Source organism: Nansenia antarctica (assembly GCF_963989245.1).
Source record: "Nansenia antarctica genome assembly, chromosome: 3".
Taxonomy (NCBI): Eukaryota; Metazoa; Chordata; class Actinopteri; order Argentiniformes; family Microstomatidae; genus Nansenia; species Nansenia antarctica.
Window position 1 is genome coordinate 81,786,296 of NC_137688.1, and position 27,732 is coordinate 81,814,027.

General features: G+C 47.5%; 1 protein-coding gene and 3 pseudogenes across 4 annotated transcripts; 3 read left to right on the plus strand and 1 right to left on the minus strand.

The window, feature by feature from the left end:
- Positions 1 to 1,808: 1,808 nt before the first annotated feature.
- On the plus strand, positions 1,809 to 27,700 carry LOC308154499 (protein regulator of cytokinesis 1-like; annotated as a pseudogene). The gene is made up of 4 exons: positions 1,809 to 2,250; positions 2,597 to 2,830; positions 2,963 to 3,743; positions 27,628 to 27,700. The product of its transcript is annotated as a protein regulator of cytokinesis 1-like (transcript).
- On the minus strand, positions 12,886 to 14,897 carry LOC308153172 (leucine-rich repeat-containing protein 28-like; the record flags this gene model as incomplete). The annotated part of the gene is made up of 2 exons (XM_080526260.1): positions 13,949 to 14,897; positions 12,886 to 13,731 (listed from the first exon to the last, which is right to left on the minus strand). Exons 1-2 carry the CDS (start codon positions 14,828 to 14,830, stop codon positions 12,886 to 12,888), a joined length of 1,728 nt encoding a protein of 575 aa, XP_080382386.1. The 5' UTR covers positions 14,831 to 14,897.
- Positions 17,201 to 25,594, plus strand: LOC308153173 (polyadenylate-binding protein 1A-like; annotated as a pseudogene). Its single transcript has 6 exons — positions 17,201 to 17,298; positions 19,979 to 20,171; positions 22,032 to 22,210; positions 22,349 to 22,727; positions 22,844 to 23,114; positions 25,589 to 25,594. The product of its transcript is annotated as a polyadenylate-binding protein 1A-like (transcript).
- Positions 25,714 to 27,600, plus strand: LOC308153175 (protein regulator of cytokinesis 1-like; annotated as a pseudogene). Its single transcript has 5 exons — positions 25,714 to 26,151; positions 26,550 to 26,704; positions 26,879 to 27,049; positions 27,092 to 27,469; positions 27,556 to 27,600. The product of its transcript is annotated as a protein regulator of cytokinesis 1-like (transcript).
- Positions 27,701 to 27,732: the final 32 nt, after the last annotated feature.

Consider the following 27,732-nt stretch of genomic DNA (forward strand, 5'->3'; position numbering starts at 1 on the left):
AGAACCAGAGGATGCAGCGGCTCAAAGCCCTGGTCGAGCAGGACCAGGACCTGTGTGACATCCTCTGCTCCCAGCCCTTCTCCATCGCCCCCAAGGACGTCCGTATGCGTATAATATATAGGGGTAGAGGGGTAGTATAATATATAGGGGTAGAGGGGTAGTATAATATATAGGGGTAGAGGGGTAGTATAATATATAGGGGTAGAGGGGTAGTATAATATATGGGGGTAGAGGGGTAGTATAATGTATTGGGGTAGTATAATATCCCTGACATGGAATCCATATAAAATACATCTGTGGGACCGGCTGCAGGTCCCGGAGGAGGAGAGAGGGGCCTTCTCTGATCACATGGTCCAGTCCAAGAAGAAGAAGAACCTGGAGGCGTTACAAGAGGAGATCAGGCGTCTGGAGGAGCTCAAACTGCTGAACATCCGTCACGTCACCGAGGCCATCCGGTCAGAGGTAGCTGTGTTATGGTAGAGGTGCTTCCTCAGCACTGAACAGCGGCAGGCCTTCGCTCCCTACTTTAGCGAGGAGTACACTGAGGAGCTGCTGGGTCTGCACGAGGGTGAGATCCTGAGGCTGAACCAGCACTTTGAAGAGCACAAGGAGCTGTTTGAGGGGGTCCACCACTGGGAGGACAGCTGGAGGCTCTTCCTGGATCTAGAGAGAAAAGCCACAGACCCCACCAGGTTGACCAACAGAGGAGGGGCCCTCCTCAAAGAGGAGAGACAGAGGTCAGAGTTGCACAAAAGCCTGCCCAAGCTTGAGAAGAAGCTGAAAGCCTGAAGAAGCAAGAGAGACCTTGAGAACCAGAGAACAGAAGAGACCCTGGCAACACAGAAGAGGAAGAGGAAGGTAGAGGAAGAGTTGGGGCCTGCACGGAGGAGACGAGGTGGGAGCTGGTCTGACCAGCGGTGGTCTGACCAGCGGTGGCTCGGTACCGAGGAGAGGAGGGAGGAGGATCTGATTGCGGATATGGGCTTCCTGTCTGTCACAGACTGGTGGTTCGGTACCGAGGAGAGGAAGGAGGAGGATCTGATTGCGGATATGGGCTTCCTGTCTGTCACAGACTAGTAACTCTCCACCTCTGACTGACAGCTCGATCCCTCCTCTACTTTGAATGAACTCAACCCCAATGTGTTGAATTGATATAGATTTATGAAGTAGTAGTAATAATATTAAGATAAGATTTCTGTCAGCATGCATACATTTTAAAACAATTATAAATAAAAGTGTTTTTTGAATGAACTCAACCCCAATGTGTTGAATTGATATAGATGTAGACTGACAATGTATCAAATATACACATTCTGCAGTTACAAATTATACATTTAACTACAACATTTACATCACAATGGTGCATTTCTTGGAATCTCTAACATTGAAATGTATGAAATATTCCCCTCTTTGTATAGTTTTGTAATTTGTTTAAAGTGTAATTACTGTGGATATCTTTGTTTAAAATGAAGAAAAGTGGGCATTTTCACATGATGTGGAGCCCAACATCACGGCAGCTTGTCCAAGTATGTGATATTTCTCCCCCTGAGGTTCTCTGACTTTGTGAAGGCCAGGACTATGTATTTGTGTGTGATTATTTCAAATTTTTGTTTTTACCAGTTCAATACACCTGATTTGAAAAGCCACTCTATGCCTCTTTCTTTGATTAACTTTATTGACAAGGTTTAGCTAGATGTTACCAGAGAACATCATAGTAAAAAAACATATTAGATTTTGATAGATTTTCCTGCCTTACCAGGGACAAGAACACGACTGGAAAAGGAATAATAACATTATTGGAATTCACGATGAGGAAGAGTGAGGTGCTCGCAGCGGAGTCTGTGGCATGCTTGAATAAAGCCCTGTGCCACTTGAAGGGCATCTGGGATGAGATCGGCATCCCAGAAGACCAGAGACTGGAGAGAGGTCATGTGGTCAAGAACCATATCAAAAGTTTGCTGGACACGATGATTGCTGAGGAGGAGTCCCGAAGGAAGAGACTCCTGATAAGCATGGAGAAATGCAGGAAAGATCTGGACACACTCTGTCTGGAACTGCACACACCCCATGTTGAGGAGGAGCGGGGGAACAGCATGTTCCAGCAGGAGAAGGACATCCGGACTCGGGTGGAGGTTCTGTTGAAGGAGAAGAACCAGAGGATGCAGCGGCTCAAAGCCCTGGTCGAGCAGGACCAGGACCTGTGTGACATCCTCTGCTCCCAGCCCTTCTCCATCGCCCCCAAGGACGTCCGTATGCGTATAATATATCGGGGTAGAGGGGTAGTATAATATATAGGGGTAGAGGGGTAGTATAATATATAGGGGTAGAGGGGTAGTATAATATATAGGGGTAGAGGGGTAGTATAATATATGGGGGTAGAGGGGTAGTATAATATATAGGGGTAGAGGGGTAGTATAATATATAGGGGTAGAGGGGTAGTATAATATATGGGGGTAGAGGGGTAGTATAATGTATTGGGGTAGTATAATATCCCTGACATGGAATCCATATAAAATACATCCATGAATGTTGCTGATGTTTACCAACATGTTTATAACATCAACGCAGAATATTACAGTTTTAGTTCATGTTTTAGCCTACCAGGCCCAAAGAGGAGCCTACCAGGCCCAAAGAGGAGCCTACCAGGCCCAGCGAGGAGCCTACCAGGCCCAAAGAGGAGCCTACCAGGCCCAAAGAGGAGCCTACCAGGCCCAAAGAGGAGCCTACCAGGCCCAAAGAGGAGCCTACCAGGCCCAAAGAGGAGCCTACCAGGCCCAAAGAGGCGCCTACCAGGCCCAGCGAGGAGCCTACCAGGCCCAGGGAGCAGCCAGCCTGGAGGACCAACCCGGAGGGGTGTGTGTGTGTGTGTGTGTGTGTGTGTGTGTGTGTGCTGAGTAGAGATCAACGTGGGTCTTGTGTGTAAATTACCAGAGAGTCTATTGAAGTTCAAACAGCCTCACAGTCATCCATGAACCCCACCGTGAGAGGGTCCAGAAGCTGTGGGACCGGCTGCAGGTCCCGGAGGAGGAGAGAGGGGCCTTCTCTGATCACATGGTCCAGTCCAAGAAGAAGAAGAACCTGGAGGCGTTACAAGAGGAGATCAGGCGTCTGGAGGAGCTCAAACTGCTGAACATCCGTCACGTCACCGAGGCCATCCGGTCAGAGGTAGCTGTGTTATGGTAGAGGTGCTTCCTCAGCACTGAACAGCGGCAGGCCTTCGCTCCCTACTTTAGCGAGGAGTACACTGAGGAGCTGCTGGGTCTGCACGAGGGTGAGATCCTGAGGCTGAACCAGCACTTTGAAGAGCACAAGGAGCTGTTTGAGGGGGTCCACCACTGGGAGGACAGCTGGAGGCTCTTCCTGGATCTAGAGAGAAAAGCCACAGACCCCACCAGGTTGACCAACAGAGGAGGGGCCCTCCTCAAAGAGGAGAGACAGAGGTCAGAGTTGCACAAAAGCCTGCCCAAGCTTGAGAAGAAGCTGAAAGCCCAGATAGACGTGTGGGAGCAGGAGCAGGGGCGGGACTTCCTGGTCAACGGACAGCAGTTCCTGCAGTTTGTGGAGGAGCAGTGGGAGACGCACCGCGTAGAGAAGGAGCAGGAGAAACTGGAGAGACAATTGAAGAAAAGCAAGCAGACAGAAATGGATATGCTCTATGGAACGTCCGTCAGAACACCAACTCAAAGGAGGTTCCTTGGCACTGTGACCCCCAGTAAAACACGAAAGCTCAATGCCACCCAAGAGTGTTTACACCTGACTCAACTGTTGACACATATGGATGCATGTAAGTATGCACCACCCATTGTCCATGAGGACAATCAGGGCCATATTCCACAAAGCTCGATAAAGTTCTAAGCCTCGATAAAGTTCTAAGCCTCGGAAATGTTAGCTTGTGTTCGGTGCCATCAATGTGGCTCAAATAATTCGCTGCTTGGTTGAGCTCCTTCTGAGTCAGATATAATTAGCCTGGTCCCGACCAGGCTAAAACACAGGCTATAGTCATCCGTGCGTCAAAAAAGGCTCACAGGCGGAAACTAAACCCTGAACGAAAGTTCCTCATGTGTCTTTTAGGAAATATTAGTTCCCACTTCACATGAGATAGATAGATTAGATAGTTTGACTGTGTGGTAGATAGATAATTTGATATTTTGAAAGTGTGATCGATCGATAGATAGTTTGATTGTGTGATAGATAACTTGATATTTTGAAAGTGTGATAGATAGATAAAGAAAAGAGTGTAAAAAAAAAAAAGAAGTAATTGTCTCAACTTGCATTGCCGTCATGACAGCGGTCTCGCTGGCGTAGTGGTTAAGGCTGCGGACTCGAGTTCCAAAGGTTGTGAGTTCGAGACTTGACTAAGTCATTCATTTTTTTTTTTTTTATTTAACCGAAGATTTCATGCAAAGGTTTCAAACACCATTGTAATCGTGTCAGTTCTTGTAAATTAGCCTGCACCATAATTTTATAGCCTACAATACTTTTGTAGATGAGATTTTAGATTAGATTCAGACCACGAAATGCAGTAAAAAGTGCGCCTGAAGAGGGATTTGAACCACCGATATAAAATGACGAATAAATCCTATGGCAGCGGTGGATACCACTAGGCCATTGTGGCAATATGACGGTTTGTAGCCTGCTGCTCATATCACCACAGTAGTAAATATTCATTTATTAAAATATGAACATATAACAATAACTGGGGCTAGTATGACCTACGCATTTAATCGGTCAGCAATTTCTTGCCAAACCATTTCCCTCGCCTTGTTAATTGCGGCAGTATTGCACTATTTTACATCTTATTTTTCCGTCTTCATAAAAAATCAATAATTCGGAATGCTGCGCAAATGTAGTACCCCTGCAGAGTGGAGTATCTTCATTTCGACAGATCGACTCTACTGGGCTGCGTATGTCTGCGTGCACGCGCCCATATCGAAGATTTGTAAGCCTGTCTTCTGTGAACACTGATGACACAAGGCTGATCCTCATTCGAGGAATCACCTGAGGCTTGAATACCAATCTCGAGGTCCCTGAGCGCCGCATTTAATTATAGCGCAGCTATATTAAGCCACCGTTAGTGGAATATGGCCCAGGGAACGATTGCATTAGCTAAGAACCCAGTCCGCAGACAAAAATCCAAACACATTGATATAAAGTACCATTTCATCAGGTCTACAGTACAGAATGGACAGATCTGTTTGCAATATTGTCCCACAGATCAAATGGTGGCTGATGTGTTTAGCAAACCAGTAACTAAGGACAAATTGGTTAGGTTCACAAAGGTTATGTTTGGGAGAGAAACCACATCAGTGTGAGTAATGACCAAGCGGTCAATTTTTGTTTTGGTTTTCTTGCTTTATTTTTTTCAAAGTGTTATAAGAGAATACCAGTGAAAATTTGAAGACTGTTTGTAAATGATGATGATGATGATGATGATGATGATGTATATTCTTGTTTCACAGGAGGGGAACAATATCAGTGCCAGCTTTTGTTTGTTTGATTGATGGAATGACAGCCCCAAAGAGTGTTATGGAAATTGTAGGCTACTGATTGTTACTGATTTGTTTATTTTTCTCTCCATCTTAGATTGGTCAGGTGAGAGCAAGTGGGGGTGTTGACATGAGTGTGCTCTCCAGTCATCCCTATCCCAGTGTGAGTGGGGCATAATTGATTGATTGACACCAGCTGTGTGACATGAATGATTGAGCCAGCTGATCCTATATATGTGACCATTCCCACAATAAAAGTTGCTTCCTTGATAACATGAACCCTGTCTGACAGCGTATGATTCCTCCGTTCAGTGTGCAGTCCGATCGTTATGGTTTTAGCCAATACGCAATAACCAACGTTTAACAATCGCAAAACTGATTGCCTCAATCAAGACAACAATGTCTGATCAACAGCCTCACACGCCAGCGCAGGCGGAGGAGAATTCCTCCTGCGAAACTTCATCAACCTTTTGGAGCCACCGGCACACCATGTCCCTCATTCGGGACAGATCCGTATCAGAGGATGAGAGGGTGGCAAGGGGCGTGCCACTACAGGGATCTTCTGATCGACAGGGCATAGTGTGTCCACAGGGCACACAGAGAGACCTTGAGAACCAGAGAACAGAAGAGACCCTGGCGTCACAGAAGAGGAAGAGGAAGGTAGAGGAAGGTAGAGGAAGAGTTGGGGCCTGCACGGAGGAGACGAGGTGGGAGCTGGTCTGACCAGCGGTGGCTCGGTACCGAGGAGAGGAGGGAGGAGGATCTGATTGCGGATATGGGCTTCCTGTCTGTCACAGACTGGTGGTTCGGTACCGAGGAGAGGAAGGAGGAGGATCTGATTGCGGATATGGGCTTCCTGTCTGTCACAGACTAGTAACTCTCCACCTCTGACTGACAGCTCGATCCCTCCTCTACTTTGAATGAACTCAACCCCAATGTGTTGAATTGATATAGATTTATGAAGTAGTAGTAATAATATTAAGATAAGATTTCTGTCAGCATGCATACATTTTAAAACAATTATAAATAAAAGTGTTTTTTTGAATGAACTCAACCCCAATGTGTTGAATTGACCCCACCAGGTTGACCAACAGAGGTCAGAAAATACCGGTACCGTTTCTAACTTCTGATTGGGTGGGCAGACTAGCCCGCCTCCTCCAACATCTCCCACTGCCCACCCCCTCTTCTTTCTGTCATAAACACAGCGCTCTGAAGCAGACAACCCGTAGACTGGTTGGCGACTTTGTCGCTATATCTGGCGACTTTCCAGACCCCCATGGCGACTTAATTAGTCAAAAGCGACCAGCGACAAATCTAGCTACTTTTTCTGGTCATTTGGGGAATTACTGTAAAGCAGACAACCCGTAGACTGGTTGGCGACTTTGTCGCTATATCTGGCGACTTTCCAGACCCCCATGGCGACTTAATTAGTCAAAAGCGACCAGCGACAAATCTAGCTACTTTTTCTGGTCATTTGGGGAATTACTGTAAAGCAGACAACCCGTAGACTGGTTGGCGACTTTGTCGCTATATCTGGCGACTTTCCAGACCCCCATGGCGACTTAATTAGTCAAAAGCGACCAGCGACAAATCTAGCTACTTTTTCTGGTCATTTGGGGAATTACTGTATTTTTTATTTTTGTAGGGTAACCTCTCTGTACCCTACAGAGAGGTTACCCTACAGAGAGGTTAGCCTACAGAGAGGTTAGCGTACAGAGAGGTTAGCCTACAGCAGGGTTAGCCTACAGAGAGGTTAGCCTACAGCAGGGTTAGCCTACAGAGAGGTTATCCTACAGAGAGGTTAGCCTACAGAGAGGTTAGCCTACAGCAGGGTTAGCCTACAGAGAGGTTATCCTACAGAGAGGTTAGCCTACAGAGAGGTTAGTCTTCAGAGAGGTTAGCCTACAGCAGGGTTAGCCTACAGAGAGGTTAGCCTACAGCAGGGTTAGCCTACAGAGAGGTTAGTCTAGAGAGGTTAGCCTACAGAGAGGTTAGCCTACAGAGAGGTTAGCCTACAGCAGGGTTAGCCTACAGAGAGGTTAGTCTACAGAGAGGTTAGCCTACAGAGAGGTTAGCCTACAGAGAGGTTACCCTACTGTATTTTTTTATTTTTGAGGAGAAGGAGAGTCAGACACTTTTGCTCAGCCACCATAGTGGCTATCCATAGGAAAACAACTGATTTTCACAGTGCCTTCTTAAGTTATATTCTTTCATAACAGACACGCTGTCTCCACACACAAGACACACAGGCTTTCCTTTTACTTCTTTTCTTACTTTTTGCCTCCCACCTGTCTTGAAACCCCCTGTCTGTTTACAGCGTCTACTTTTCACTGTGCTGCTGCTCTGCTCATGACGAGAACTGAAGTGAAGAGAAGACGCGGGGTCGCGCTCGCTCGCGGGCACTCGGTACTCGCCAATGCACTCGCAGTGCATCTTGGGACTTGTAGTATTATGGTGCTAAGGGCACAGAATACTGCGGGCCGGTTTTAATAGTAATTAAATATCATCCCGCGGGCAAGAGAGAACTCATTCACGGGCCTGATCTGGCTTTGACACATGTGCTGTAAAGCATCTAACATGTCCTGTGTTCCACAATTCATGTTAAAACCGAGCTCAAGAGAGACGAGTAGGCCTACAGTCTCCCCAGAGAGAGCCTTGGTACAGCAAGGTTAGCCTACAGCAGGGTTAGCCTACAGAGAGGTTAGCCTACAGCAGGGTTAGTCTACAGAGAGGGTAGCCTACAGAGAGGTTAGTCTACAGAGAGGTTAGCCTACAGAGAGGTTACCCTACAGGGAGGTTAGTCTACAGAGAGGTTAGCCTACAGCAGGGTTAGCCTACAGAGAGGTTAGCCTACAGAGAGGTTAGCCTACAGAGAAGTTAGCCTACAGAGAGGTTAGCCTACAGAGAGGTTAGTCTACAGAGAGGTTAGCCTACAGAGAGGTTAGTCTACAGAGAGGTTAGCCTACAGAGAGGTTAGCCTACAGAGAGGTTACCCTACAGATAGGTTAGCCTACAGCAGGGTTAGCCTACAGAGAGGTTAGCCTACAGAGAGGTTAGCCTAGAGAGAGGTTAGTCTACAGAGAGGTTAGCCTACAGAGAGGTTAGCCTACAGAGAGGTTACCCTACAGAGAGGTTACCCTACAGAGAGGTTAGCCTACAGAGAGGTTAGCCTACAGCAGGGTTAGCCTACAGAGAGGTTATCCTACAGAGAGGTTAGCCTACAGAGAGGTTATCCTACAGAGAGGTTAGCCTACAGAGAGGTTAGTCTTCAGAGAGGTTAGCCTACAGCAGGGTTAGCCTACAGAGAGGTTAGCCTACAGAGAGGTTAGCCTACAGCAGGGTTAGTCTACAGAGAGGTTAGCCTACAGAGAGGTTAGTCTACAGAGAGGTTAGCCTACAGAGAGGTTAGTCTACAGAGAGGTTAGCCTACAGAGAGGTTAGCCTACAGCAGGGTTAGCCTACAGAGAGGTTAGCCTACAGCGAGGTTAGCGTACAGCGAGGATTGCTGTCTCCTCCTCTCTCCCTCAACAAACGCAGCAGACAGACCCCAATGTGACGCTCTGAGCCTGCTCAGCCTTTTTAAATTCATTTAGCCTTTCAGAATTGCATATTATGCAAATTAGTTGATTATGTCATCTAGCTACTTCTAGCTACTTTTGGGAGAGCCACTTCCATGGAGTACTTCCATTACATTGGAGTTGGCAACACTGCTGGTGACTTTCCAAACCCCCTTGGCGACTTAACTAGTCAAAAGCGACCAGCAACAAATGTAGCTACTTTTTCTGGTCATTTGGGGAATTACTGTAAAGTATCTAACATAATGTCGCGTAGAAAAGACGCCACCTTTCATAAGATAGTACCAGGTAACAGTAACAGATACCAGTGTCTACCACAGGCATATGTGGAGGTATAACTCAAGAAAGTTATCTTTTTTTGCCGGTGGCATCCTGAAAGGAAAAACTTAAAAACATATCAGTATACATACAGTACATACCGATACATACATACATACATACATACATACATACCCAAGAACGTGTCGTTGTAAGGCGATCAACTTCTCCAGAATTGAGTTAATTGAGTCGTCAAGCGAGTTCGTTTAATCTCAACGAGACGTCCTTGATATAACTTCTTAAGATAAAATGATCCAATCAAATATTAGGCACCACTACTGAACTGTTCTTTATTTTTATTTTTTTTAAATTTAAATGCAGTTCTGCATTTTTTTTATTACAACGTTTGAAAATATATACAGAAAAAACATTTTGGCCTGTAATCTGCTACATATAGCAAACAAGCACAGCTAAAGGAACAGTAAACAGAACAGAACAGTAACAGAAACTACTAAAACTAGCAGTGCAATTAATAAACGATACTGCGGGAAGCAGCATTAAATTAACAAACATTCCACATCTCAAGGCATCGCAGTAATGATGGGAAAATATATGAATACAATATACAAAAATAGTTACTAGTAAAATAAAAAAGATGACTGTACATTTAAGCTACACATCCACAGGTTCAAGTAGATGATTTGAACATTAGAACATAGTAGAACATTACTATCCTCAATTACTCTCAAAATGATTCGAGAGGCTAACATATAATGCATGCATCGTTTAATGCATTTCATAGAGTACTTAGGTATCTCAACAACTTAACAATAAATACCACTGGATAACTAAAAGTTTATCCACATTTAGTTTTTACCTTGTATGCTGTCTCATAAGCAGATATAACTGTATTGACCGAGAGAGGTACGCTAACATTTGGCATAGTATCTTTAAAGCACTGAGGTGTCACAAACCTGTAAACCACATTGATGTTGTATCATAACCTTTAGAGTGACCATGTTACCAGTCTTTGTACTGAAGACCCAGGCAGCCATTTTGTAGGGTCTATTTCTTTAGTCAGTAAACAGTAAAGCACCAAGTCGCTCCCTTTAGTCTCTTCCCCGGTCAAACAGGAAGGTTGTGTTCTCTGACTACCCTGACGACCCTGACGTTACACCTGATTGGCTTAATGAACAGGAGGTGGTTTTTAAAACCTCTCTTAAGATGCATCAGTGAGCTACTAAGAGTGCACGTGAGAGACTGGGGCTGTGTTCGTAAATTCGCTCTGGAAATCTGATCAGCACTGACTGTGAGAAGAATGCGTCTTGTCCAATCAAATCACTCGGTCCCTTTATGACATTGGACCCAGGGTGCACTCCGGTTGCTTTGAGCAAATTTACGAACACAGCCGTAGTGAGAAGCTTAGTGTCATCTTCCACAGTAGCCACTGGAACGTGTTAGGGGAAGACTTTCAGCTTCCATGGATATTCTTAATATTCCTTTCCTATGATCAACTGTTTTTGTGTTTTCCTAACTGACATATTTTGGATGAATCCCTACGGGGGGAAGCTAAAGAGACATCCACTCTAAAAAAATCTGACTTACATTCTCAGTATATTATTAATACTTAGTGCGAAGAGAGTAACAATCATAAGAATAGTTACTTAACAGTCTGCGTCCCTCAGCAGGGAGCAGAGCAGGGAGCCCTGGTTCAGACGGATGATGCCCAGGGGGTCTGGCGTGAACGTGTTCATCCGGTAGTCCTTACAGCTCCCCAGCACGTCGCCTCTCAGACTGATGAGAGGCAGCTTCTGCTTCTCCAGGGGCTCAGTAGGAAGCAGAGACACGGGGACCAGAGGAGCCACCTCCACTCTCGCGGTCGACTCCTTCATGTCCGTGTTCTGAGAGACCATAGTGGAGACGTGGTCGAGGGAGTCCAACTCAGTATGATCCATGTGCTTTCTGGTCTTTCTGGTCTTCTTCGCACCATCCTCTCCAGATGCAGCATCCTCTTTATTCCGCTTGTCTCTGTCGGAGATGTAGTCCAGCGTTTGGAACACCAGGTTGTACAGGTGGTCCACCTTCTTGCTGTAAATACATGTTGAGCCTTGGATGACCAGTGCTGCCTCTGCAAAGTTCAGAGTGGTTCTCCCTCCGTCAAAAGTCATAGTTATATCATCCAACTCCTCTAGGTAAAGCGTCAGCTCCGAGGCGACGTCAATGGCCCAGTTGTCCTTGAGATCGCGGATCGGCCGCAACAAATGAGCGAATCTGGTCTCAACTGCCTTGTCCATGACGTCCAGAAACCCAATTTGAAGAAGATCCAGTCACAAGTTAAACACTTAGATGAAGTTGTTACTATCTATCTATGCTAAAAACGTATTCTTAGAAGAAACCGTTGACTGTTTTTTGTTGTTGAAAAGAACCCCGCGCAGACGCCACCTTTGAATTTGACCGTTGAGAGTTTTCCTTCTTCTTTGTGTAAGTTCCTCTCTTTTTTTTATTTTTTATAATCTGTTTATTCATTTATTTTTTTCATCAAAAAAACACAAAACACTTGAGAGTTGTGAGTGAGTTCATCTCCATGTAGAGCCTTTCCAAGAACTGCAGACCCTCATCCTTCAGGAGTTCTACAGGGAAGTTGTTGAGGTTCCTGTAGTTAAGGAACAGGTTCTTGTGGCGTTCCTGTTTGGCCATACATATCGTCTCATGGAGTTCTGAGGCCATTTCTATGGAGAAGCCCCTTACCAAGGGGGGTTTCTCTGTCACTCTGCCTTCTATACCATTGTTGCCCCCTGTAGGTGCTGAGGTGATGACAGGTGCGTGTGTGTCCATGTCTTTGATGAAGTCGTGGGTCATTCTCTCCAGCTCCTCCACTTCCCTCATGGAGAGAGGCACCCCCCCGCCGGGGATAGGGAACGGGCCAGAGGGTGAGGGCTTTGATGACGGGGGAGATTTCATTGGCTGGCTGAAAGAAGAGGGTGGTGATGTCATCGCCTTGGTCTGAGGAGGGGCCACAGGAGTAGGAGGGGCCACAGGAGCAGGAGGGGGTGGGTTCACATTCTCCAGTCTGCCAATGGGAGAAGAGCCCTTTGTGTGATTGAAGGCTGGGGGAGCCACTGTGGTGGTTGGAGGGGCGAGGGGAGGAGGGGGGGGGGAGGGGTAGGTGGCAGCGGAAGGTTTAGGGGCGACGCCAAACGGAGCAGGGGTGTGGTTCTGGTTCTGGTTCTGCTTCGGTGCCACGGTGGGCGCCGTGGTGACCGCTCGGACCCCGAAACTGGTCCCACTTGGACTGACGGGGGGGAGACCGCCCTTAGGGGCCACGGCCGGGCCCTTAGCGGGCTGCTGCGCGACAAGGGCCGGAGCGGATGCTGCAGGGTTGTGGTTGGCCTGTCGGTTTGTGGCTCTGGCTTTGAGCTCCTCTGCCCAGGGGGGGAAGAGGGCTTGTCTCCCATCTCTGGGGGTGGGAGGAAGGAGAGGGCGGGCTTTGGAGCGGTGGGGGGAGGGCCAGGGGGCTTGGGGGCAGGTGCTGCCGAGTGCTGATTGGGTAACTGAATGAACGACGATCATGGACGGTTGGAAGGTTTGAACATGAACATGCGGCTCGCGAGCCACGGGAAGGGCGGCAGGAGACTCGGCTCTCCATGTCTATGCTTCGCGGTAGCTGTGTTTGCCCTCTCCTCAGCCTTGAGGGGCTGGCGGTATATGCCATAGAGGGCCCTCATGGCGAGCTCCTCCAGGGGGACCACGCGCTCTGCCTCTGAGCCTATGGACTTGACCTTGACAGGTAAAGGCACAGTGACCTCGCCTAGGGCCAGGGAGAGCAGCTTACCGTCAGAGACCTGCGGCGAAAGACCACACCCGCTGCAGCCGATCACTTTGTTGTACAGGTATGACGGAAGGCCTTTGAGGTGGACGTTGTTCTCGACGAAGACAAACTGCAGCTCCCGCGAATGACCCAAGTCCAGGGGCAGCGAGGCCAGGCGGTTGGCGGCCATGGAGAGCTCGTTGAGGCTGTGCAGCTGACAGAGCTGGCGGGGGAAGCCCCTCAGGTGGTTGCGGTCCAGGGTCAGGCACTGCAGGGACAGGCACTGGTGCAGCCGCTCCGGCAGGCAGGCCAGCAGGTTCATGGACACGTCCAGGGTCTCCAGGTCCCGGAGGTCCCCGACCTCTGGAGGAAGGAATTTGAGCTGGTTGTTGGCCAGCCTCAGGTGCCGTAGAGACCTCAGTCTGCTGATCTCAGGACAGATGACCTGCAGAGCGTTGTCACTCAGGTCCAATGACTGGAGCTTGGCCAGGTTTCCTACAGCTTCAGGAATGGTGGCTATGTTATTGGAGTGTAGATACAGCTCAATCTGGCTCTGGCTTTGAGCTCCTCTGCCCAGGGGGGGGGGAGGGCTTGTCTCCCATCTCTGGGGGTGGGAGGAAGGAGAGGGCGGGCTTTGGAGCGGTGGGGGGAGGGGCAGGGGGCTTGGGGGCAGGTGCTGCCGAGTGCTGATTGGGTAACTGAATGAACGACGATCATGGACGGTTGGAAGGTTTGAACATGAACATGCGGCTCGCGAGCCACGGGAAGGGCGGCAGGAGACTCGGCTCTCCATGTCTATGCTTCGCGGTAGCTGTGTTTGCCCTCTCCTCAGCCTTGAGGGGCTGGCGGTATATGCCATAGAGGGCCCTCATGGCGAGCTCCTCCAGGGGGACCACGCGCTCTGCCTCTGAGCCTATGGACTTGACCTTGACAGGTAGAGGCACAGTGACCTCGCCTAGGGCCAGGGAGAGCAGCGTACCGTCAGAGACCTGCGGCGAAAGACCACACCCGCTGCAGCCGATCACTTTGTTGTACAGGTATGACGGAAGGCCTTTGAGGTGGACGTTGTTCTCGACGAAGACAAACTGCAGCTCCCGCGAACGACCCAAGTCCAGGGGCAGCGAGGCCAGGCGGTTGGCGGCCATGGAGAGCTCGTTGAGGCTGTGCAGCTGACAGAGCTGGCGGGGGAAGCCCCTCAGGTGGTTGCGGTCCAGGGTCAGGCACTGCAGGGACAGGCACTGGTGCAGCCGCTCCGGCAGGCAGGCCAGCAGGTTCATGGACACGTCCAGGGTCTCCAGGTCCCGGAGGTCCCCGACCTCTGGAGGAAGGAATTTGAGCTGGTTGTTGGCCAGCCTCAGGTGCCGTAGAGACCTCAGTCTGCCGATCTCAGGACAGATGACCTGCAGAGCGTTGTCACTCAGGTCCAATGACTGGAGCTTGGCCAGGTTTCCTACAGCTTCAGGAATGGTGGCTATGTTATTGGAGTGTAGATACAGCTCAATCAAGTTTGGGAGCTTCTGTGCAAGATTGTCAGGCAGAGTTGTGAGTGAGTTCATCTCCATGTAGAGCCTTTCCAAGAACTGCAGACCCTCATCCTTCAGGAGTTCTACAGGGAAGTTGTTGAGGTTCCTGTAGTTAAGGAACAGGTTCTTGTGGCGTTCCTGTTTGGCCATACATATCGTCTCATGGAGTTCTGAGGCCATTTCTATGGAGAAGCCCCTTACCAAGGGGGGTTTCTCTGTCACTCTGCCTTCTATACCATTGTTGCCCCCCTGTAGGTGCTGAGGTGATGACAGGTGCGTGTGTGTCCATGTCTTTGATGAAGTCGTGGGTCATTCTCTCCAGCTCCTCCACTTCCCTCATGGAGAGAGGCACCCCCCCGCCGGGGATACGGAACGGGCCAGAGGGTGAGGGCTTTGATGACGGGGGAGATTTCATTGGCTGGCTGAAAGAAGAGGGTGGTGATGTCATCGCCTTGGGCTGAGGAGGGGCCACAGGAGTAGGAGGGGCCACAGGAGCAAGAGGGGGTGGGTTCACATTCTCCGGTCTGCCAATGGGAGAAGAGCCCTTTGTGTGATTGAAGGCTGGGGGAGCCACTGTGGTGGTTGGAGGGGCGAGGGGAGGAGGGGGGGGGGAGGGGTAGGTGGCAGCGGAAGGTTTAGGGGCGACGCCAAACGGAGCGGCCACGGCCGGGCCCTTAGCGGGCTGCTGCGCGACAAGGGCCGGAGCGGATGCTGCAGGGTTGTGGTTGGCCTGTCGGTTTGTGGCTCTGGCTTTGAGCTCCTCTGCCCGGGGGGGGGGGAGGGCTTGTCTCCCATCTCTGGGGGTGGGAGGAAGGAGAGGGCGGGCTTTGGGGCGGTGGGGGGAGGGCCAGGGGGCTTGGGGGCAGGTGCTGCCGAGTGCTGATTGGGTAACTGAATGAACGACGATCATGGACGGTTGGAAGGTTTGAACATGAACATGCGGCTCGCGAGTCCTTCTCCTGGACGGTTGGAAGGTTTGAACATCTTTGAACTTCTCATGGACGGTTGGAAGGTTTGAACATGAACATGCGGCTCGCAAGTCCTTCTCCTGATATTTGCTTTGTATGCTCGGCCGTCTCTACCATGGATGTGCTCCGGTAGTGGGTTCTAGTCGCCCGCACTCTGCCACCATATGTGGTGACCACCACGTAGGACCAGGTATGATGAGCACAACAAGGTAGGAACAGACACCGACGACAGGGAGCAGTTTAGCCTTGACGGCACATTTACTAAAGAATAAGCAATACAGGGAAATAAAAATCCAACTCAGGTCTCTGCCGGGCCCTTTAAGGGTCCAGGGAATATAAGTCACAAAAGGCCTCTGTGCCTTGGGGGCGTGTGGGGTGGGTCCATGACCAGGGGCGGCTCTGTGGGTATGGATCACAGGGGGCTTCCACTCTATGGGCTGTGGGGGGCTCTTTCCCCCTTCTCTCCAAGGCCGAGGCCCAGGCCGGCCTGGCAACAGACAAACACAAGTTAAAATATTTTACTATGGAATTGCTGTGCCGGAAACCTCGAATTCGAAGTGGTCAGTTTATGAAAATAATACCATAGAATACTAAATAAAATATTTAAATAATAGCCCGCTAGCGTTTGCCGCCATATTGTGACACCACCCCCCCCCCAAGTCCAATAAAAAATGAATACATATTAGCATCATAAAATTGCAATTTGGAGAAATGCAACACCAGCACACTTAAAAAAAACTAACAATGTTAGTTGTAATGTACAGTTCTGCATCCTACTGTTTGTTCTGCATCGGACATGTGTGAAATTGCTGCTGTTCCGTAGCAGTCTGTTTGTATTCTCTGATGTTGTCTGAGTTTGTTTAACACTCAGAAACAGCATTTTTATTCACATTCACATGGCTTTTCTGCTCTCTGGTAAACTAATGATAATGATATTCCAACTGCCCAGTTAAATCCAATCTATTATTTGGCATTCAGTGACATGCTTTTTAAATTATATAACACAGAATATTAGTCAACATTAATATTTAGGGAAGAAAATAAGCCAACTTTTTTTGATGGGGGGGGCGGTAAGAGGCCTGGATAATGGACAGGGGGGCGCTGGCCCAAAAAAGGTTGAGAACCACTGGTCTAACCTGAACTGTGAAGTGTGCACTCGGGGAAAGTTTGTACAGAGCTTCAACAGGAAGCCTGATAGAAGGGCCAAAAATGCTCTAGAGTTGGTGCACACAGACCTAGCGGGTCCAATTGACCCAGTGTCCATAGATGGACATAGATTTGCACTTTCGTTCACAGATGACTATACTAGTAGTGTTTTTCTACTTTCTTAAGCACAAGAGTGATACTGTACAGGCGACAGAGCAGTTCATAGCTGACACCGCCGCGTATGGTAGGATCAGAGGAGGACTGTGATGTGCCACAAAGGGCCAGCACGACTAAGCAAAGGGACGTGGGTTTTTCTACTTTCTTAAGCACAAGAGTGATACTGTACAGGCGACAGAGCAGTTCATACGACCAGCGGTGGTCTGACCAGCGGTGGCTCGGTACCGAGGAGAGGAGGGAGGAGGATCTGATTGCGGATATGGGCTTCCTGTCTGTCACAGACTGGTGGTTCGGTACCGAGGAGAGGAAGGAGGAGGATCTGATTGCGGATATGGGCTTCCTGTCTGTCACAGACTAGTAACTCTCCACCTCTGACTGACAGCTCGATCCCTCCTCTACTTTGAATGAACTCAACCCCAATGTGTTGAATTGATATAGATTTATGAAGTACCGTATTTTCCGCACTATAAGGCGCACTGGATTATAAGGCGCACCTTCAATGAATGGCCTATTTTAGAACTGTTTTCATATATAGGGCGCACCGGATTATAAGGCGCATAGAATAGAATATAGAATACTGCAGTCAAACGTTTGACTGGGGTTGCGTTACGCCCAAGCTCCACCTACTGCGTTGCGTCACCTCTCCATCGGTGTTGTGTCAACTTCCCGTTGTCCATGCTCCACCTGAGCGTTGTCACCGTCAACGTTCTACCTGCTCCACTGTCAAAAATATATATTTTTCCACCTCAAGTATCAGCCGTTCGTCATCCATTTTTGCAACAAGCGTCAAGGACCTGCGGTGATTCACAGCTGACTCGCGTGAATAGCAATTCGCAATAGCTGCGACCACGAGATATAGAGTAGTTAGCTAAAAGCATTTTCAATCTGGTATCTTCTCTATTAGTGGATTAACCGCTGTGGTGATTTAACAGCTGATAAAAAATACATCAAGTAGACTACAAACAGAGCAAAACAACACCAGAAAACAACCAATAGGCTATACAATTATAACCAACAACCAATATGTGACAGCTCCTGGTGAAATGTGCAACGTAATTTTTCAGTTTTTACACATGCTTAAACTACAGATGGTAAGCTTTTAAATGATGTGTCATACATTCAAATCAGAGAAAGATTGAACACGACAGGCGTATTTGAATGTTGGTTCACCTCAAACACTGAATGGGAGAAAAGTGACTCTGAACGCAGCCCCAGCTATGAACGCAGCCACAGCTACGAACGCTCCTAACAAAACACATCGCTACGAAGGTCTCAACTGTATTTTAATAACATGACAACATACTGGGAGAACATCGACATGCTAAAAACACATAACTACACATAACTAGATGAACACACAGTTCTTGCTTTTGAACACGAGCTAAAACGAAAGTACGTATGTTTACAAGTCAACCCTCCCTTACCGGTAGCCTCCGGCAAACGAGAATAATGAATCCAATACACAAATTATAAGTGTTTAGTGATCGTTAAACTGTTGTTTATTATATCGAGTGGGTACTTTAAAACTTCAAGTTGAAAGCACCAAGAAGGACCGCCTCGAAATTCATCGATGTTCATGTCCCGTGCTCGCGCTGTTGCCTTCATTCGATTGACTGTAGAGACGCTTCTACTTGGTGTTTACTGATTACCGTAATGCTGCAAGCGGTGCGGCTTTGTAGTTTACCAGTCGTACTGAAACATTTTGACAGAGCGCCTTGAACAACCAGTATGGATCAACAAATTAACCAATTGATCCATATATAAGGCGCTCCGGGTTATAAGGCGCACTGTCGTTTTTTTTTGAAAATTAAAGGCTTTTAAGTGCGCCTTATAGTGCGGAAAATACGGTAGTAGTAATAATATTAAGATAAGATTTCTGTCAGCATGCATACATTTTAAAACAATTAAAGTAATTGTAAATTAAATAAAAGTGTTTTTTGAATGAACTCAACCCCAATGTGTTGAATTGATATAGATGTAGACTGACAATGTATCAAATATACACATTCTGCAGTTACAAATTATACATTTAACTACAACATTTACATCACAATGGTGCATTTCTTGGAATCTCTAACATTGAAATGTATGAAATATTCCCCTCTTTGTATAGTTTTGTAATTTATTTAAAGTGTAATTACTGTGGATATCTTTGTTTAAAATGAAGAAAAGTGGGCATTTTCACATGATGTGGAGCCCAACATCACGGCAGCTTGTCCAAGTATGTGATATTTCTCCCCATGAGGTTCTCTGACTTTGTGAAGGCCAGGACTATGTATTTGTGTGTGATTATTTCAAATTTTTGTTTTTACCAGTTCAATACACCTGATTTGAAAAGCCACTCTACGCAAAGACATATTACTGAACGGGCCTACCGGGCCCAGGCCCAGGGGCCCCAGAGATCAGGGGGCCCTTTGCATTTCTTGTCGCAGGGATGCCGGTAGAAAATGTCCTACTGTAACTGGGACAAATGAGATTCCTTATATGAACGTAAAAAAACTATTTTGAATATACTTTTGAATATACTATTTTGAACAATTTTATAGGGGCCCACGTCTTGCAAAAAAAAGAGAAGCTTGTGTGGGCTACATAGTTTCTATAGCCTACTCAGATTCTAATGCGAATACAGGCTACATTCCCATTAGATTAATGAGTAGGCTATAGAAACTAGACACTAGAGGGCGCCATTAAAGTTTGTGTACTGGGGACAGGTCACGAGGTCACACTGGTGCAGGTCGCGAGGTCAATGTCATTAACAACGAACTTGAGACTGACAACGCACAGGTAAAATGGAGCACCGTCACACATTAAGTGGAGCAGCTAAACGAAAGATAAAAAAAGAAAAAGAAGCAAAACAATCTGATATTTTACATCATGTTCCTCGAATTTCAAAATTTTTCAAGAATATTAAAACAAATGAAGAGAACAACATTAGGGTTGCGGTTAGGGCACTTGAATCGTTGCGTGATTTTGTGGCTGCACAAAGAGACCTTTTTGACAGTTTTGAAAGCGCAGCTCTGAGTATACCGGGTGTCAGCCAGACTTACAGACATGATAGCCATCGCAGAAAGAGACGCAAGACTTTTGCTGACGAGAATGGAGAGCAGGATATTGAGCTTGATGGAAGACGCAAGTTTCAGATAGAGACCTTCAATGTTGCCATCGACACGCTTATTCAGAGCCTCGGACACCGTCTGGAGGCCTACGGACACCTGTGCAGTTTGTTCAATGTGCTTTTCTATGTCAAATCCAATGAGTCCAATGCCTCACTCATTGAAAAGGCAAAAGTTCTGGCATCTGCATACCCATCTGACCTAGATGGCAGTTTAGCCGATGAACTAATTCAGCTCAGATCTTTTATTAAGGCTGAAGATGATAAAAGCCCACAAGGACTACTCCGCGTAATTATCGATTGTGGCCTGCAATCTATGTTTCCAAATGTTTATGTTGCGCTGCGGCTATTTTTGACTCTGCCTGTAACCAATTGCGAAGGGGAGCGGTCATTCTCTGTGCTGTCCAGGATTAAAAACGAACTGCAGACTAAAATGAGGCAACACCGTCTCAAGGCTCTTTCTCTCATGGCAATTGAGAGCGAACTGACCAAATCACTGGACTTTGATGATATCGTGGATGATTTTGCACGAAGCAGAGCCAGGAAAAAATGCATTGCATAAGGTAAGACTATTTTATGATTAATTTAGTCTTATAAAGCCATCCTGTGGTTGCTATATAAGACACCATAGTGTTGCCAATTGTTTTTGTTTGAAAGCGGTGTATTTTGTTACTGTACATGTACTGTTGTTGGCTTCAATTGAGTGTGGCATGCCTGTGTTGTAAATCCTGTGTCGTTGAAATACAGGTGATTTTTTTCTAGTTATTGTGCTGTTGGCTTTGAGTGTTCCTCCGCTGTAAAACCTGTTGAGATGCAGGTAAACGTAGGCTATGTCTTATATGCTGTTGGCATTGTGTTTACTTGCGCTCTAAAAAAAAATATATGTGTTTGCGCTGGGGAGGGGGGGCCTTTCTACACGTCCAGGCCCAGGGGCCCATTTTTTCATGATCCGTCTATGTAATGATTGGAGCACTTTGAGCTGCAACGTTTGCAGGAAAAGCGCTATACAAATAAAAAGTTATTATTATTATTATTATTATTATCTGTTTACTGTAGTTATATTACAAAGCATTGAGATGGGACAGTTCTGGTATTTTTGCCACCAAAATGCGAACTTTGATACACTTGGGTATCCATAAACCATAAAAGAGTTTTACTGAAAAGAAAAAGGGAAACGGCTAGAAGCAATATATGAAATCTGTAGCTTTATGTCTATACACAGTAATGTATAAGAAAAAGGTTATTTAAACATGTGACAATGTGCTGTATGTTTCTACGTTGAACAGTTGTTGTAGAAAATGAACAAACAAATTAGTTTAATTAATTCTATTAATTAATTTCTATAATAAGTTGTTCTATGCTACTTGGAAGTTTTGAGTCATATTTCAACTTGTCTGATTGCGATGACATGATTTGTGATGAATATAGGTCAACTCTACAATTTAATTATTTCCCCCCCCCACCCCTCTCTCCAATGTCCTTATTCATGTTAAATACATCTGCTGGAGAAGGAATTCCTCATGAACCCCTAAATAGGTTTGCTGATAAAATGGACCCTGGCTATGGACTGTGAGGTCACAATGTCTGAAGTTAGAATTCTTCTAAAACATTACACACATCACATACAGTCCTTGTGGATGTCACAATTGCCAAAGTGATGACAACCATGTAGAACATGCAGCTGGAGTTCTAGAATCCAGCTAGAGTACACATGCCGTTCATTTACCTGCAATTCATCTGTGAAGAGCTAGATAGATAAACGTTATTCGTTCTTTTCCCCAAAAAATTTGAAGACATGAATCCTAGTGCGCCTATTCAATGGATGGCCTCCTTGTATGTAGGAGATCTCCACAGGGATACCACTGAGGAAATGCTGCATGAGAAATTCAGCCTTTCTGGCCCGATCGTCTCTACAAGGGTGTGCAGGGACATGCTAACACAACAATCTCTTGGGTATGCCTATGTCAACTTTCAACAGCAAGCTGACGCAGAGCGTGCCCTGGACACCATGAACTTTGATGTCGTCAACAGAAGACCTATGCGCATCATGTGGTCTCAGCGTGACCCTTCTCGGAGGAACAGTGGGGTCGGCAACATCTTCGTTAAGGATTTAGTGGAGACGTTCAACAGCAAGCACCTCTACGACACGTTCTCGGAGTTTGGGAGCATCCTTTCCTGCAAGGTAGCGTCTGACGCGAATGGTAATGCTAAAGGCTATGGCTTTGTGCAGTATAACACCCAGGAGGCTGCTGAGAGAGCGATTAAGAGACTCAACGGCACGTTATTGAAGGGCAGAAAAGTGTTCGTCGGACACTTCCAATCACGCAAAGAACAAGAGGCTGAACTCGGATCCAGGACCGGAGAGTTCACCAACGTGTATGTCAAGAACTTCGGAGAGGATATGGACGACCGACGCCTTCAGGAGAGGTTTGAAAGATTTGGACCAGTCCTGAGTGTCCGTGTCATGACCGATGACGCTGGTAAATCCATGGGTTTTGGATTTGTCGACTTCGAAAGGCATGAGGATGCCAAAAGGGCCGTTGATGAGATGAACGGCCAGGAGCTAAATGGGAGGCGGGTCTACGTGGGCCGTGCCCAGAAGAGAGGAGAGCGCCAGACTGTGCTGAAGCGCCAGTTTGAGCATATAAATCAGGGCCACAGGACCAGATACCAGGTGTGTGTATATGAACAAACATATACTGTATCAGAAAGCTCATAATCTTGGTAAGCATTGTTGATGTATTTGAGGCATGAAAAACATCTTAGTAAAACACAGTTTCTCTCTACCAGGGTGTCAATCTTTATGTCAAGAACTTGCACGATTGTTTTGGACGACAAGCAGCTGCACAAAGAGTTCTCCCACTTCGGAACAATCACCAGCGCAAAGGTGATGACGGAGGGCGGACGCAGCAAGGGATTCGGCTTCGTGTGCTTCTCCTCCCCCGAGGACGCCACCAAGGCCGTGACCGAGATGAACGGCTGCATCGTGGCCACCAAGCCCCTGTACGTGGCCCTGGCCCAGGGCAAGGAGGAGCGCCAGGCTCGCGCAACCAACCAGCACGTGCAGAGTATGGCCAGCGGCTGCGCCGTTCCCAACCCAGGCATCAACCCCTACCAGGTTGCTCCCCCACCTGGGTTCTTCATGGCGGCCATTCCACAGGCCCAGAACTGTGCTGCACCGGACTTCACCAACCAGCTGGCTCAGCTGAGACCCACTCATCTCCTAGACACACCTCCTCAGCACTTCCAGAACACGCCCACCAACGCCATGTGTCCGTCGGCTACCAGGCCTAAGACCTTCAACGCTATGAAGGCCACGCCCTCCCTGGTTCCCCCTATGATGACCTCTCAGCGCGCGGGTCAGTATATTTAGTGAAGTAATCCTGCCCCAAAGAGCACTATCCAAACATTTGCCATAAATATCCCTTTGATTATGATTATCTTCCCTCTCAGCTACCCAGGCCTTGAGAAAGCACCCTGCCAGTGCAGACGCAGCTACAGCACGGATGCACACTGTGCCCCGTAACAAGTACACAGCTGGTGTACACCTCCTGCAGCACATGGCTCCCCAGCCACAGATCCCCATGCAGCAGCCTGCTATCCATGACCAGGAGCTTCGGACTGACTCCATTTTGGCTGCCGTTCCCCATGAGGACCTGAAGCAAATGATAGGCGAGTCTATTTGTTTGTTTCAATGAATCCCCCATTAGGTTAGTATAATTACTGTTACTGATATTTATTCTCCCCCTCCCTCCAGGTGAGCGTCTCTTCTCATCTATCCACAGCATGCACCCCAGCATCGCTCCCAAGGTCACTGGCATGCTGCTGGAGATGGACAACTCTGACCTGCTCCGCATGCTGGAGTCTCCACAGTTCCTGCGCTCCAAGGTGGACGAAGCGGTCGCTGCGCTGGAGGCCCACTGGGCTGAGGAGGCTGTACAGAAATCTGGCCACGTCCCAGTTTGAGTTTCAAGCGGCTAACGCGTAAAAAAGGAGACGCGGACTTTGAAACCTACTTCACCGATAACTATGCAAAACGAATAAATGACTTCATCACAAAATGAAATCGATTGACTCAGCTATGTCTAAAAAAAGGGTAAGCTGTACCTCGATGATGAATGTAAAAGCACTGGTTGGACCAGGCTACACGTGAACGCGCAAAACGGAGATTAGGGGTGAAAACGGAGCCAGAGCATACCTGTCAACATTGGGATTTGAAAATAAGGGATATTTTCCCGAAAATAAGGGATATCCCCGGCACGCCCCCGGGCCGCCCCCCCACCCCACCGTCCACCCCCACCCCACCGTCCACAAACCATACCCCTTACATTTAGAGAAGGGTACACACAGTCAATCCTAACATCACCACTAGACAACCATAGGATACCCCTTACATTTAGACAAGGGTACACACAGTCAATCCTAACATCACCACTAGACAACCATAGGATACCTCTTACATTTAGACTGTACACACAGTCAATCCTAACATCACCACTAGACAACCATAGGATACCCCTTACATTTAGACAAGGGTACACAGTCAATCCTAACATCACCACTAGACAACCATAGGAGACCCCTTACATTTAGACAAGGGTACACACAGTCAATCCTAACATCACCACTAGACAACCATAGGATACCCCTTACATTTAGACTGTACACACAGTCAGTCCTAACATCACCACTAGACAACCATAGGATACCTCTTACATTTAGACAAGGGTACACACAGTCAATCCTAACATCACCACTAGACAACCATAGGATACCCCTTACATTTAGACAAGGGTACACACAGTCAGTCCTAACATCACCAATAGACAACCATAGGATACCTCTTACATTTAGACAAGGGGACACAGTCAATCAACCACCTGCTTCAGTGCAACAATAATTGGGTTAACTAGTTCCTATGATTAAGTTAAGTAAGTGACTACAGGTGATCAGAATCAGATACCTGGTTGAAAGTAAAATACTTTGAACATCCCTGCATATACCGGTATATACATGAAAACACAAAAGGGCATATCAATTCAGCACATTTATTTATACATTACTTAACTTAATAGATAGATAACAGTTGTTTTGGTTTAATAAGTGCTGCTATACAGCTCAACGGGGGGAAATGCGACATGAATTATATCAAAAAGCAGCACTATCATGCACAGATCACCCTTAAAACTTGTAAAGTAAATATCTAACATTAGACAGGGAGCAGACATTTATTGTTATGGCGTTCCGAAATACGATGTGACAGGAACGCTGGCTGTCCACGGCATTGGTCAACTACATGCTCAAATCCACCGCTCTCCATCAAAAATGGCACATCCATCAATAATATTACATAAGAACAAAGTTCTGCTCGGATTAGATTGCGGGTTGTTTTTGTTTAATAAGTGCCGCTATACAGCTATATCGTCATATACCATCAAGGGGGGGAACATGGAACTAGGTCAAAACGCGCGACTATCATGCACAAATCAGCCTAATGTCTCTACGCCTCTTTCTTTGATGAACTTTATTGACAAGGTTTAGCTAGATGTTACCAGAGAACATCATAGTAAAAAAACATATTAGATTTTGATAGATTTTCCTGCTTTACCAGGGACAAGAACACGACTGGAAAAGGAATAATAACATTATTGGAATTCACGATGAGGAAGAGTGAGGTGCTCGCAGCGGAGTCTGTGGCATGCTTGAATAAAGCCCTGTGCCACTTGAAGGGCATCTGGGATGAGATCGGCATCCCAGAAGACCAGAGACTGGAGAGAGATCATGTGGTCAAGAAACATCACGATGAAACATCACGATGATTGCTGAGGAGGAGTCCCGAAGGAAGAGACTCCTGATAAGCATGGAGAAATGCAGGAAAGATCTGGACACACTCTGTCTGGAACTGCACACACCCCATGTTGAGGAGGAGCGGGGGAACAGTATGCTCCAGCAGGAGAAGGACATCCGGACTCGGGTGGAGGTTCTGTTGAAGGAGAAGAACCAGAGGATGCAGCGGCTCAAAGCCCTGGTCAAGCAGGACCAGGACCTGTGTGACATCCTCTGCTCCCAGCCCTTCTCCATCGCCCCCAAGGACGTCCGTATGCGTATAATATATTGGGGTAGAGGGGTAGTATAATATATGGGGGTAGAGGGGTAGTATAATATATAGGGGTAGAGGGGTAGTATAATATATAGGGGTAGAGGGGTAGTATAATATATAGGGGTAGAGGGGTAGTATAATATATAGGGGTAGAGGGGTAGTATAATATATGGGGGTAGAGGGGTAGTATAATATATAGGGGTAGAGGGGTAGTATAATATATTGGGGTAGAGGGGTAGTATAATATATGGGGGTAGAGGGGTAGTATAATGTATTGGGGTAGTATAATATCCCTGACATGGAATCCATATAAAATACATCCATGAATGTTGCTGATGTTTACCAACATGTTTATAACATCAACGCAGAATATTACAGTTTTAGTTCATGTTTTAGCCTACCAGGCCCAGCAAGGAGCCTACCAGGCCCAAAGAGGAGCCTACCAGGCCCAAAGAGGAGCCTACCAGGCCCAAAGAGGAGCCTACCAGGCCCAAAGAGGAGCCTACCAGGCCCAAAGAGGAGCCTACCAGGCCCAGCGAGGAGCCTACCAGGCCCAGGGAGCAGCCAGCCTGGAGGACCAACCCGGAGGTGTGTGTGTGCGTGTGTGTGTGTGTGTGTGTGCTAAGTAGAGATCAACGTGGGTCTTGTGTGTAAATTACCAGAGAGTCTATTGAAGTTCAAACAGCCTCACAGTCATCCATGAACCCCACCGTGAGAGGGTCCAGAAGCTGTGGGACCGGCTGCAGGTCCCGGAGGAGGAGAGAGGGGCCTTCTCTGATCACATGGTCCAGTCCAAGAAGAAGAAGAACCTGGAGGCGTTACAAGAGGAGATCAGGCGTCTGGAGGAGCTCAAACTGCTGAACATCCGTCACGTCACCGAGGCCATCCGGTCAGAGGTAGCTGTGTTATGGTAGAGGTGCTTCCTCAGCACTGAACAGCGGCAGGCCTTCGCTCCCTACTTTAGCGAGGAGTACACTGAGGAGCTGCTGGGTCTGCACGAGGGTGAGATCCTGAGGCTGAACCAGCACTTTGAAGAGCACAAGGAGCTGTTTGAGGGGGTCCACCACTGGGAGGACAGCTGGAGGCTCTTCCTGGATCTAGAGAGAAAAGCCACAGACCCCACCAGGTTGACCAACAGAGGAGGGGCCCTCCTCAAAGAGGAGAGACAGAGGTCAGAGTTGCACAAAAGCCTGCCCAAGCTTGAGAAGAAGCTGAAAGCCCAGATAGACGTGTGGGAGCAGGAGCAGGGGTGGGACTTCCTGGTCAACGGACAGCAGTTCCTGCAGTTTGTGGAGGAGCAGTGGGAGACGCACCGCGTAGAGAAGGAGCAGGAGAAACTGGAGAGACAATTGAAGAAAAGCAAGCAGACAGAAATGGATATGCTCTATGGAACGTCCGTCAGAACACCAACTCAAAGGAGGTTCCTTGGCACTGTGACCCCCAGTAAAACACGAAAGCTCAATGCCACCTCCAGCATCTCTAGCGCCAACTCTAACAGCACCGTCCGCTCAGCTTTTCAAATTCAAACTCAAACCCCAATGTGTTGAATTGATATAGATTTTTTCAGGGACCAATCAAC